The 12,878-nt window shown below is 41.5% G+C and overlaps 1 protein-coding gene across 2 annotated transcripts in view; it reads left to right on the top strand.

The window, feature by feature from the left end:
• The window catches only part of stx1a (syntaxin 1A (brain)), a 41,805-nt gene that overhangs the window by 10,030 nt on the left and 18,897 nt on the right, over positions 1 to 12,878 (top strand). For both annotated transcript variants that reach the window (XM_079608891.1, XM_079608892.1), the window contains exons 2-3: positions 7,837 to 7,911; positions 8,813 to 8,912. In XM_079608891.1, the coding sequence (XP_079465017.1) occupies positions 7,837 to 7,911; positions 8,813 to 8,912 (175 nt within the window). The remainder of the gene's footprint in view (positions 1 to 7,836; positions 7,912 to 8,812; positions 8,913 to 12,878) is intronic.

Here is a 12,878-nt window from a genome sequence, read left to right as displayed (position 1 = left end):
GACTGTTTGCCAGATGCAGACTGAACGTAATCCTTTTTCGCCAGCCACCGAACGTTCTACTGTGACCCCTAAACCATGCATCAACAATCCTTCTAATTATTCCAGTGAGCGTACAGTGTGTCGTGCATTCATTATACCGTGTGAGGTGATTTTTCTCTTTGCAACCCCTCACTTACGCATCAGACTCAGCCAGAGTGGCGTTTGTCATCTCCCTTCTCGCCGGCCAGGCTCGGGAATGGGCCACTTCTGTTTGGGCTGCAGAGGCAGCATGTTGTAAGGATTTTTCCAGCTTTAAAGCAGAGTTCATCAAGATATTTGAACGCTCGGTAAAGAGGCATCGCGGTTGTTGGCACCGCTGCATCAGGGGATACGTTCGGTGGCGGATTTCGTCATTGAGTTTCGCACTCTTGCTGCATTAAAGTAAGTGGAATGACGCAGCATTGGTGGCCAGGTTTGTGGAGGGGCTGGAGGATGAGATAAAGCATAATGCAGTTGGGCAGGTGCCATTTATCTGTAGAGGAGAAACATAAACGTCTGTCCAAAGGATTATGTCTACTGTGGTCGATCTGGACATTTTGCTTCTTCCTGTCCGGCAAAAGCCAACGCTCACTAGTAAGCAAGGGGATGCTGGCGAGCGCTACTTCCACTACCCCATCTACTGGTCCCCGCTCTATGGTCCCAGTCTCAGTCACATATAAAGGTGCTGTCCATCAACTCTCTGCCCTCATTGACTCGGGAGCCGAAGGGAATTTTATTGATTTTTCTTGGGCTTTAAAAAGAGCCATTTCTTTTCAGTCTCTCTCTCCTGTCCTTACTGCTCACGCTTTAGATGGTAGAGAACTTACCACCATTTCTCAGACCACAGTTCCTTTAGAACTAACTAGAACTTAACTCTGGTAATCATAGAGAGGAAATAGTATTCTTTGTCACTCACCTCTCACTCCTGTTAACCAATCACAATCCACACATTAACTGGTCTGAAAACACTATTATATCATGGAGTCCCTATTGTCACGCCCATTGTCTTGTGTCTGCCTTGTCTTCTGTCTCTTCCCTCCCTGTGTTGCAGGAGGAGAAGATTGATCTCTCCCGAGTCCCTGAGGTCTACCATGATTTGTGAGCGGTCTTCAGTCACTGCAAGGCCGCATCTCTTCCTCCGTACTGTCCCTATGATTGTGCCATGAATCTTCTCCCTGGCACTTCTCCGCCCAAGGGACGATTGTTCTCATTGTCTGCTCCCGAACGGGCAGCAATGGAGAAGTATTTGTCGGAGTCTCTGGCAGCCGGTGTTATTTGTCCTTCTTCCTCTCTGGCGGTTCTTCGTGAAGAAAAAGGATGGTCCCTTGCATTGATTATCGGGGGCTGAATGACATCACCATTAAAAACAGGTATCCCCTGCCGTTGATGTCATCAGCCTTCGAGATCCTGCAGGGGGCAAGGTACTTCACGAAGTTGGACCTCCGCAATGCATATCATCTGGTCCGGATCAGGGAGGGGGACGAATGGAAGGCGGCTTTTTAATAACCCCACGGGGCATTTTTAGTACAGGGTCCTTCACTTCGGTTTGACTAATGCCCCAGCCGTCTTCTAGGCACTCTTCAATAACTTGCTGCTGAGAGACATGATCAACAAATTTCTCTTTGTGTATCTGGATGAAGTCTTGATTTTTCTCTCGTTCCCTCCAGGTACACATTCAGCACGTCAGACGAGTATTGCAGCGGCTGCTAGAGAACCAACTGTTTGCTAAGGCGGGGAAGTGTTCCTTCCACAACCAGTCAGTTCCAATCTTAGGACAGATCGTCTCGGTGGAGGGGATCCACATGGATCCTGCGAGGGTAGAGGCCATCTCCGACTGGCCCACAACTGGCAACAGAAAGTCACTGCAAAGTTTTATTGAATTTGCTAATTTCTACAGGCGTTTTATCCGTAATTTTGGCCAGGTGGCGGCTCATCTGACAGCATTAACCTCCACAAAGAAACAGTTTTACTGGTCCTCAGCCGCTCAGGCGGCCTTTGATAAACTTAAGAGGCGGTTTTCATCTGCACCTATTTGAATAACTCCGGATCCTACCCAGCAGTTTGTTGTGGAGGTAGATGCGTCAGAGGTAGGTGTCGGAGCGGTTCTGTCTCAACGATCCTCTCTTGACGACAAATTGCATCCTTGTGCATATTTCTCACACCGATTGTCTCCCACAGAACGGAACTACGACATCGGCAATCTTTAGATGTTGGCTGTGTGGCTGGCTTTGGGGGAGTGGCGCCACTGGTTGGAGGGTTCGGCAGAGCCATTTCTGGTCTGGACCGACCACCGGAACTTGGAATATATCCAAACAGCCAAACGACTGAATTCCAGGAAGGCTCGCTGGGCACTTTTCTTCGGCCGCTTTAATTTTACTTTGCCTTACCGGCCGGGCTCCAAAAACGTTAAGCCTGACGCGCTCTCACATTAGTTTCCTGCTCCGGAGGACCCAATTCCGCCAGACACCATCCTTTCTCCTGGTTGTGTGGTGGGGTCCATCACCTGGGGCATCGAAGAACGTCAGGCAGGCTCAGTCGGGGGCAGAGGTACCGAAAGGGGGCCTGGCAGGTCTGCTGTTTGTTCCGGAGTCAGTTCGGCCAGGGGTTCTGGAGTGGGGTCACTCATCCAGGCTGGTCTGTCCTCCTGGGTGACACGTTGGCTGCCAAGTCCACTTCATTCCTCTCCCTAAACTTCCCTCAGCCAGGGCCCGGGCAATCGTGGGCCACGTCTTTCTGATCCACGGACCTGGAGGAGGGCCAGGGAAGCACTTCTGAGAACCAGCGAACGCACCAAGAGATTGGCGGACCGTCGTAGGGCTGAGGCACCCAGGTACATCTGTGGACAAAAGGTATGGCTCTCCACCAAGGACCTGCCTCTTAAGGTGCCATCCAAGAAGTTGGCACCGCAGTTCATTGGGCCATACCCCATTGTTAAGGTGATCAGCCCGGTTGCTCCCGCATCCAGGCGTCGGGGCAGGGGATACCAGTATCTGGTTGATTGGGAGGGGTACGGTCCGGAGGTGAGATGTTGGGTCCCGACTCGGGACATTCTGGACCGCTCTCTTATTGAGGAATACCATTGATCTGCCCGTCATCATGGGAAGCCTGGTGGTATTCCTGGGGTGGGGGGTACTGTCAGGACTCTTTTGTGTCTTAATTGTCAGTTTCTCTCACTCTGCCATCACAGCTGCACCTCATTCTAATCAGTGCTTGTGCTCTTCTTACACACAACTGTCTCCCATTTTTGCATTGATTTTCTCCACTACTTATGCTTCTCTTTTTCTTTGCTTCTCTGTCAGTGTGTCCGTCCGTTTTACTACTGTCCTAAAACCAGCCTTGATCTAGTTGTGCCTAGCAAACATTCCTTGTCTGTTTATTTAATCTTGTTTTTTTTCCCCTCTGATTTGCCCAGTCCCTGTTCTCAATCCTGTTTCGGCTTGCTCACCTGGTTTTGATCTTCTGCTCTTGTTTTGGACTATTGACTTGCCTCTACCCCCGAGGCTCTGGATCTACCTCTGGTTTTGACCCCTGCCTTCCCCTTGGATTTTGCCGCTGTCCTGCCCTTCGCTTGGTTGCTCGGCTGTAATTTCTATTTGTGTTTTGTTTCTTTTCTTTGCTTTTTGCACAATAAATTGAGTTATATGCGAATCTGCTCTTGGATCCCTTTTTATCCCAGCACCCATGACAAGAAGTGAAAACCAATTTACAATAGAAGAGAAGATTCACACTTTGTGACATTAAACATTGGACAATTACTAGTCCTTTAATTGGACATTTTCCTCTCCTTAATTTTGTTACAATTTTCTCTATTCTAAACCTTTTTCTTCTGCAAAGTTCATCAAAACCTACTGATTTCTGTATTTTCATTACTACATTTAAGAACTTGTTAACATCTGGGAAAAACTCTCTCACTTAAAATGTTCTGCCAAAGGTTTCATCCAGAAAAGCATTGATTTCTTTTAGTGTACAGCTGTTCATCTGTACACTGAGAAAAGATATCTGACATATCGCGTGGAATCGCGTGGAAAGACAGTATGTCACGTTATAAAAAGGCTCTAAAAGCAGCCAGGGCTGAGCATCTCCGCAAACTAATAGAAAATAACCAAAACAATCTAAGGTTTTTATTTAACACTGTGGCTAGATTAACAAATAAACAGACATCACCTGAACAAAATATTCCGTTACATTTTAATAGTAATGATTTCATGAATTTCTTCACTGAGAAAATAGAAAGCATCAGAAACACAATTGTAAATGTACAATCTTTGATAGCGTCTTATGATTCAGCCTCAATTATCGCCCCTCAAGAACAACTACAGCGCTTTACAACTATAGGACAGGAAGAGCTAAATAAACTTATCACTGCATCTAAAACAACAACATGTTTATTAGATCCAATACCCACTAAACTACTGAAAGAAGTGTTACCTGTAGTGGAAGAGCCTCTTCTCAATATTATTAACTCGTCTCTATCTTTAGGACATGTTCCAAAAACATTCAAGCTGGCAGTTATAGAACCTCTTATTAAGAAACCACAATTAGATCCAAATAACCTAGCAAATTACAGACCCATTTCAAATCTTCCATTTATGTCTAAAATACTAGAAAAAGTTGTGTCTGCTCAACTGTGCTCTTTCTTGCAAGAAAACGATATCTATGAAAAGTTTCAGTCTGGATTCAGGCGACATCATAGCACAGAAACTGCGCTGGTTAAAATTACAAATGATTTACTTTTAGCTTCTGACCAAGGCTGTATCTCAATACTAGTTTTACTCGATCTTAGTGCTGCGTTTGACACTATAGATCATAAAATACTCTTAGATCGACTTCAAAATTACACTGGTGTTCAGGGACAGGCATTAAGCTGGTTTAGATCGTACCTATCAGACCGTTACCATTTTGTCCATTTAAATGGGGAAAAATCAAAGATAACGTCAGTAAATTATGGAGTGCCGCAGGGATCTGTATTAGGCCCCCTGCTATTCTCAATTTACATGCTGCCACTTGGTAATATTATAAGAAAACATGGAATAAGTTTCCACTGTTATGCTGATGACACTCAATTATATATTTCATCAAGACCAGATGATAACACTAAATTATCTAAAATGACAGAGTGTGTTAAAGATATAAAATATTGGATGACGTGTAATTTTCTTCTATTAAATTCAGATAAAACGGAGGTATTACTGATTGGTCCAAAAAACTGCCCACAAAACCTCTTACAATACAACCTTAATCTAGATGGACGTCCTGTTACTTTATCCTCTACAGTAAAAGACCTGGGTGTTATACTAGACCGCAACTTGTCTTTTGAAAATCATATTTCAAATGTCACAAGAACAGCCTTTTTCCACCTTAGAAACATTGCTAAGCTACGTAATATGCTATCAGTTTCTGATGCAGAAAAGTTAGTTCATGCATTCATGACCTCGAGACTAGCGCCGTTTCTCAATATGCGTTCTTGTCTGTACTTGTGTTCTTGTGGACTTGTGAAACGTCATCAGTCGCTGCCCAAGTACTGTCCCAATTCAAAAGTTCACATCTAGCCAAGTCCAGTTCAAATCCCCGGATGTGTTCTTGATCCGCCCCTTTTACCGAGGATGCATGTAGAGGTGACTTGTGCAGACTTGAGACAGACAGGTATCCCAGAATGCATCTCGTCCCACCAGCAAGCGTCAATGGCAGAGGAGAAAACCCGCGTAATATCAAAATACTACTGTTATCGTGTCACGAAATGTAATTCTAAGAGTGTTTCAGTCGAGAATGTAGTTGTTTAAAGGTCAAATCTGTGGTTTATTTATAAAGATAGCGCCTATTTGAAAAATGTATCTGACGTTTTCGGAGTTGTGAGATCCAGGCGATCACCGGGCGTTCAGCGCTCAATAACCCCGACTGGAACAACTTTACCTCGGCTAGTGCTTCTGGTGTTTGCCGCTGGCTCTGGTGTCTCTAGTCTAGTGGTTAAACATGAGATATTATTTGTCTTGTGTATATCTAACGGGCGATCTTTGGTCTCATTAATCTATAATTTGTTCCATGGCAACTCGTTTTGGCTGAGGGCAAAGTGAAGTTTCATAATTGTATATATTTAGGCTATTTAACTTGAGCTATAGGCTATTTTAAGCTGACTTATGTTTGACTAAATTGTTTGCTTTATTTATTTTTATTTACTTATACTTTTATACTGGATATCAGATCATTAAAATTGACATTTAACAAAAAGAGTCAATTGTGTAATTTTATTTTAGGCTGATAGTTATATAGCCTATTTTAAAATATATATAATATTTTTTATATTTATTTAATTATACATTCTCTTCACTGTACATGTATAATAAAATAAAATGACACAACCCCGTCTCTGTTTTTTAAATGTCAGTTTTAATGTTCAATAATGTTTCATATTTTTAAAATGAAAACAAAAAGAAGCAGGGTTGCGTTTTATATTTCGTGTTGTTATAAATATATGCAGTGAAGATAATCAATGTACACGTTGCCTGAACCACATTTGTGTGGCCATTTAATGTGTTTAAGATTTTTTTTTTTAAATGAAAAGAGGCAGAGTGTTGTTTTATACCAGATTTCGTTTTTGTTGCCTAAAATAGCCTACATAAAGAGATAACCGGAGTAGCCAGAGCGTGCTGAGTGACGCGATCAAGAACGCTGCTGTCCCATTTGCAGAATAACCGGACTTGCGTCCTCTCGTCCTCGGGAGTTCGTTCTCCTAAGTCGAACTTGGCAAGTCTGAACTACCAAGGACGCAAGTCCGAAGTTTGCGTACTTGGTATTGAGAAACGGCCTAGATTACTGTAATGCTTTATTAGCTGGTTGTCCTGCATCCTCCGTAAACAAGCTACAGTTAGTCCAAAATGCAGCTGCTAGAGTTCTTACTAGGTCAAGAAAATATGATCATATAACACCAATTTTATCATCTCTACACTGGTTACCTATTAAGTTCCGTATCAATTACAAAGTATTGTTACTGACCTATAAAGCCCTAAATGGTTTAGCTCCTGTGTATTTAAGAGATCTTCTATCGCCATATAATCCGTCGCACTCTTTAAGATCGCTAAATTCGAGGCTTCTGGTCGTACCGAGGATAACTAAGTCCACTAAAGGAGGGAGGGCGTTTTCACATCTAGCTCCTAAACTCTGGAATAGCCTTCCTGATATTGTCCGAGGTTCAGACTCGCTCTCCCAGTTTAAAACTAGATTAAAGACGCATCTCTTTAGCCAAGCATTCACATGATGCATCTCATACCTTTTATACTACAGTTAAATCAGATCAAATGCATTCATATTATGAACAGCAGCTACGCTAATTATTTCCCATCTGCCCTTTTTGTTGTTATCTCGGGACGCCTGTCCCTATAACTCAAATAGAGTTCGTCAGCTCCAGTTATGTATCCAGCCTCTCATGGAGACTCGACGCCTGTGAACGACTCGACGCCTGTGAAGAGACGACCCAACGCCGGCGATATGTTATGCCCTAAATTTTATGATTAACTAACTGTATTTTTGTATGTATATTTTTGAAATGCATTTTCTGTAAAGCTGCTTTGAAACAATATGTATTGTGAAAAGCGCTATACAAATAAACTTGAATTGAATTGAATATCATCATCTTCACCTCCTTTCTCAATTCCATGACCAATTCCCTCTTCCTCTGTCTGTGAAACAAAAAAGCGATCATTACTTTTATCACCAATATTAGCTGTTTCAAAAGTACAAGTGACTTCAGATTTCCACACTCCAACACTCTTCTCATAATTTTCCTGAACTACTTCACTTACTAGCTGTATTTTTGTTCATCAGGGAAAAGACCCGGAAGAGGCGGATGAGGTGGTCGTTGTTATTGAAAAGGGTTTCATGGACGAGTTCTTTGAGCAGGTTTGCATATTTACATTGCCTATTTACTAATGAAATACACTGAAAATCCTCAAACTTATCCAGACTATCAGGGCTAGGTTTGCAAGAAAGAGAGTTGAGGTGAGGCACTATTCGCAAACGGCCTTAGTCTTTTGTATTTACTAAATAACTTAGCCTACTAACTTACTAACTAACTAAAGGCACACAGGATAAACGGGGGTATTCCAGAAAACCCAGAACTAAACACAGAGATTGAAACCAATCTCAAAGAACCAAAACTGCACAGACAATACATGACACAGATGTCCTGAGTTCTGCTGGGTTCTGTTTCCTAATCAGCCACACACAGAAAGACTATAATAATAATAATAATGCAAAATGAAGACCACACATCACATTAGACACATCAAGACTGCTATAGAACAGACACACAGAAGAGTTTAAATCAAGTCTGCAGTTGTGTTCTGTTTATGAAATAACACTGATTGCCACTTTACTTGTGCCATGAATATCAGTTCTGTGGGTTTGCTGGCAGCTTCAATATACTAGTTTATTATTATTATTTTGTATACATGTTATAGCCTATTTAAGACACACATGCATACATTTGCATACTAAGATTTAATTGAGTGGATAGTCTGGTTTCACATATGATTACTTGTGTTTGATGTAGGAGGCACACTGCATCTCTGTGTCTGAGTTTCTGTGAAATGGGATCTTTCTCTGGGTCTTATTCCTTCACCGTAGTAAACATTGAGGCTGAGGTAGAAGTTTAAATCCTTGGAAATTGGTTGAAGAAATAATGTGCTACGATTGCTCAGCACCACGTGGGTGTCTGATTGGCTTGTATAGACGTGGGAGTTAATTGAGTGTTAATGACAACATGAGTTTGATCAGTTCTGATTTCCCTCTTCTCTCTCAGGTAGAGGAGATTCGAGGGTTCATTGACTCTCTGACAGAGAAAGTAGAAGAAGTGAAAAGAAACCACAGCACCATCCTGGCCTCTACAAACCCAGATGAGAGTAAGACACTCACAATAAAGTCTTTCACCAGCATCCTTCATAAAGTCAGAAACACACATGGAAAAGATCACAGTCCTGTCATTCAGCTTCACCATTACAAAACATCTGTGTGTCTCAGTAAGAACTGAAGTGAAATTTTCACTCGGTTTCAGACAACATAGCCTGGTTGACACCAGACCCTTCTCAGTTGTAACTGTGGGTCTGGGGAAGGTTCATTCACAGCCCATTTCCAAAGGGGCGTCACCAACGGACATCGCTCAAATGCCTCTGGGCGCAATTTGATATACCTAAAACCAACCAGAGCGATCGTAATCGTGTAAAGCCCGCATCAACGTTTGTGATTGGTGCCTTGATTTGGAAAAATTGGAAATGGGCTTGAATGGGCTCTTGGACAGACGGACTTGCAGAGGAAATCTCAAATTTGCTGGACGTTTGTCAGGGTTTTCCCAGTCTAACAACAACAGATATTACGAGTTGAATTTCTGTGTGTGTTAAAGTCTGTACAATGTTTACTCAATGTTTAGTGCATTTGTATGCAGATTTTGTTACTACATTGGTTACATAATTTCCTATATCATTCTCTTGCCTTTCTAATATTGTGACGTGTTTGCAAGACAGCTGTATTTAAAGGGGTCATAGCATGAGAAATAAAATGTGCCTTAATATTTTGACATATAAGAGATCTTTGTAGTATTAAAATATCCTGCAAGTTTCATAGCTTAAAATGCCCTCCCTGTTATAAACATAGCTTTTTTTTTAAATAAAGCTCCCAATACAGATTGTTTGACATTGTGGGATCTGTGATGTCACATTGGGGAAACATATTTGTATATGCCCGCCTCCAGAGCAAGACATGGAACAATAGTTATACATCACACCAATAGACCCCGCCCACTGGCGTTCAGTCTCTTAACCCCTTAAAATTAACATAAAAATCTAAATGTACCTAAATGTAGCATGTTCACACATCTAAACCGTGGATTGCTTCTGGACCAGGGTTGGGAACCACTGCTCTATAGCCACAACTGCACCAAAACACTCTCTGTGCAAGCAGATGTGCTCCAACTGTAGACGTCACACTGAGTTCTTGTCTGGTCGGGTTGTGCTCTTGTGACTGACACACTAAATTCCAGTGTTCTCCTACAATCACAGCAGGACTACTCTGTTCTTTAATTTACCCACAGTAAATGACTGTACTCTGTCCTGACTCAGGAAGTGTTGATGGATAGCATAGCACTTCAGTCTCACGCTCGTTTCACAGAAGCAGGAAAGTTGTATACATCTCACAAGGCATGAGGGTAAATGTAAAAGATGCATAAATTATGAGAACATTTCAGGGTGTATTGCATTTTCTTTTAATACATAATACAGAATAGCAAGAGACAGGGGCGGACTGGGACCAAAAAGTGGCCCTGGACTTTCTGGCCAACAGCAGCCCACCACATCCCACATCATAACACATTGGCACATTAATGTGCAGAATAATTTTTAACACCACTTATAGCATAAAAATATAATACAATACAAAAATAAATGCTATTTAAAATTAAAAGTTTACTTGAGTTTATTGAACACAATTTATCTTTGGCAGTATGGTTCCTTATGGGGGTTCTTGCTCCATAATTAATGACATACAGAGCTTTAGCATTAACCCCCTATGGAACCATCAGCTTGAGTGATATACAGATGATTAAGACAGTTTAGTAATGACTTTAAGCAAAGCGGTTTTAACATGTAGACGTAGCAGTAATTCCTGGGACGTCTATACTGTAGCTTGGCTAGGAGGATGACTGACTCTCGGCGATGATGTCCATGACAGCTAGGACTTGAAGCCTTGGTAATCTGAAACAAAGAGATGACAGCCAGAAGGTGCACAGAAAAATGCTTGATATTATAGTGGTGAGGGTGGGAGGGTTACGAGCAGTTTGAGCTTCTGACCGAGCAGTAATGCCACATATATATATCCTCCCGTCTAAAAGGAGAAAGGTAGTGGTTGGAGCGATTTGACAGCTGATCGCAGCCTATGGCTACGTGGCCTATCTGAACTGACGCTCTGCTCGATTTAGAAAAGTGAAATCATACTCAACCACCCCTTTAATGCTTTAATGCAATTAATGCGCCATTTTCCTGTTATCCTAGCGGAGCAGAGAGGAGACTGACAACACGCTGACAGACAGGACAGTGCAGGTTACTTATGATATTAATTTTTTTAACCCTCTGGGGTCTAAGGTGTTTCTGGGGTCCTTGAGATGTTCTGACATGCCCTGACAATTGTGCTTTTTTCAGTTGCTTATAAACATATTAATGGCAAAGGTGTAATTACACTCTATTTATCACAAACAGGGCTACCATAATATGTGAGCAACATTGTAATTTTGAGAGAATAATGTTTATGCATGGTTATAAAAAAAAAAAAAATTAAAATGAAAAATTTAAGTTTCTGAAATAAGGCCACAAAGCACATACTAAATATGTGTCCAGAAGACTTTTGACTAATGGGATTTTTCGCCTAGAGTTTTTACTTCAAAATGATCTGAAAATCATCCTGCCTAATCATTCACATAAAACAATACATTGATTTAGATTTTGTAAAACACTTTTTGTTTAGAAAGGCAATATGCATGGGGGCGTGATTCACACCTGAGAAGACAATGACCCGCAAATGAGCTGCATACCAGCACTTCTGAAGGTACATTTTCCAGGAGTATTATTCCACACAAAGTCTGATTAAACTCAGTGTGTTTTATCAAGCTGATGTGGGTGTTGACACGTTTGCATGGATCGCCTCAGATCATTTGCGTTTGAATAGTGCGAGCTCTCCGTGGGCGTGGTCACATTAACACTTAATGAGCCGAGATGAGAACGCCTGACATCTCTCTCTTTTCATGCAGACTACATTAACTGAGAATATTTGTTTTTTTAATATAAATTAGCCTACTTCATTCTGAGATAGATGGGTATTCGTTTAATAAAATTAGACAGTACTCTGAAAGCTACCTGGCTTACGGTTTTACATGGATCGGAGATGCTAGCTGTCCCACGCCTGAATGCGATTATAATTTTTAACCCCTCTAATTTAATTTTTTTTGGTGGTGGTGGTCCCGGGTTGATGTCCGTCGGTCTTCTGGGCTGTGACATTTCTGCTTTTCTTTTGTTTAAACTTATAAATTTGTCCTGTCCTGTAAATCTACGTGAAATATAAAATTGAGCGCGCACCATTACAAAGGGCGGAGCGAGCGGGACGATTCCCTCCCGAGAACAATCCAATTAGCGGTAAATAAACATTTCAACTTTAAATGTATGAAATATATCAGTGTTTTTTCGCTTATTCATTTTTCGTTTGGACATGCATATGTTGGTGTTTTGATATGATTTTAAATGATGCTGTAAAAGGTTATTATATGGTACGATAGTTATTTTAGGCTGTTTAAATTGGAAAATAAAGCTGAGATTCTGCGGCACCCCTAGCCAGTTGTCATGGCACCCACTTTGGGAACCACTGCTGTGTCACCTCAGTTAAAGCTGCTCGTGAACCGATCATCTCTTCCTTCTAGTTCATTTATAGCATCAAATAAACATGAATGAACATCAGAAGGAATGTTGTTTCAACCGCGGAGAGATGTCAGTACACTCCGCTTCTCAAGATCAAATCCTCCCATGTTAATCTACTAACTCTCCTGACTGCTTTGTCGGACAAAATGGAGGATGACGAAGTATGATTGGTCAGATCACCTGTCAATCAAGCTCCCTGCTATTACACTGTCTTTATGTTGTTTCTACATAATTTTGGAGGTTCAAAGTGAAAGTATTACAATATAAAAATATATATAAAAATTTAATTTCAGGTGCAATTAATCATGATTAATCACAAACAAATGTGTGATTACAAATGTAACTGTCTTCATATGTGTGTTTAAACACAAGACACATGCAACATAGCACATTGCAACAAGAATTTTTCACCCA

The sequence above is a fragment of the Phoxinus phoxinus genome, assembly GCF_949152265.1.
Source record: "Phoxinus phoxinus genome assembly, chromosome: 4".
NCBI lineage: Eukaryota > Metazoa > Chordata > Actinopteri > Cypriniformes > Leuciscidae > Phoxinus > Phoxinus phoxinus.
The sequence above is the reverse complement of the archived record's forward strand: the minus strand, read 5'-3'. Positions and strand labels throughout refer to the sequence as shown.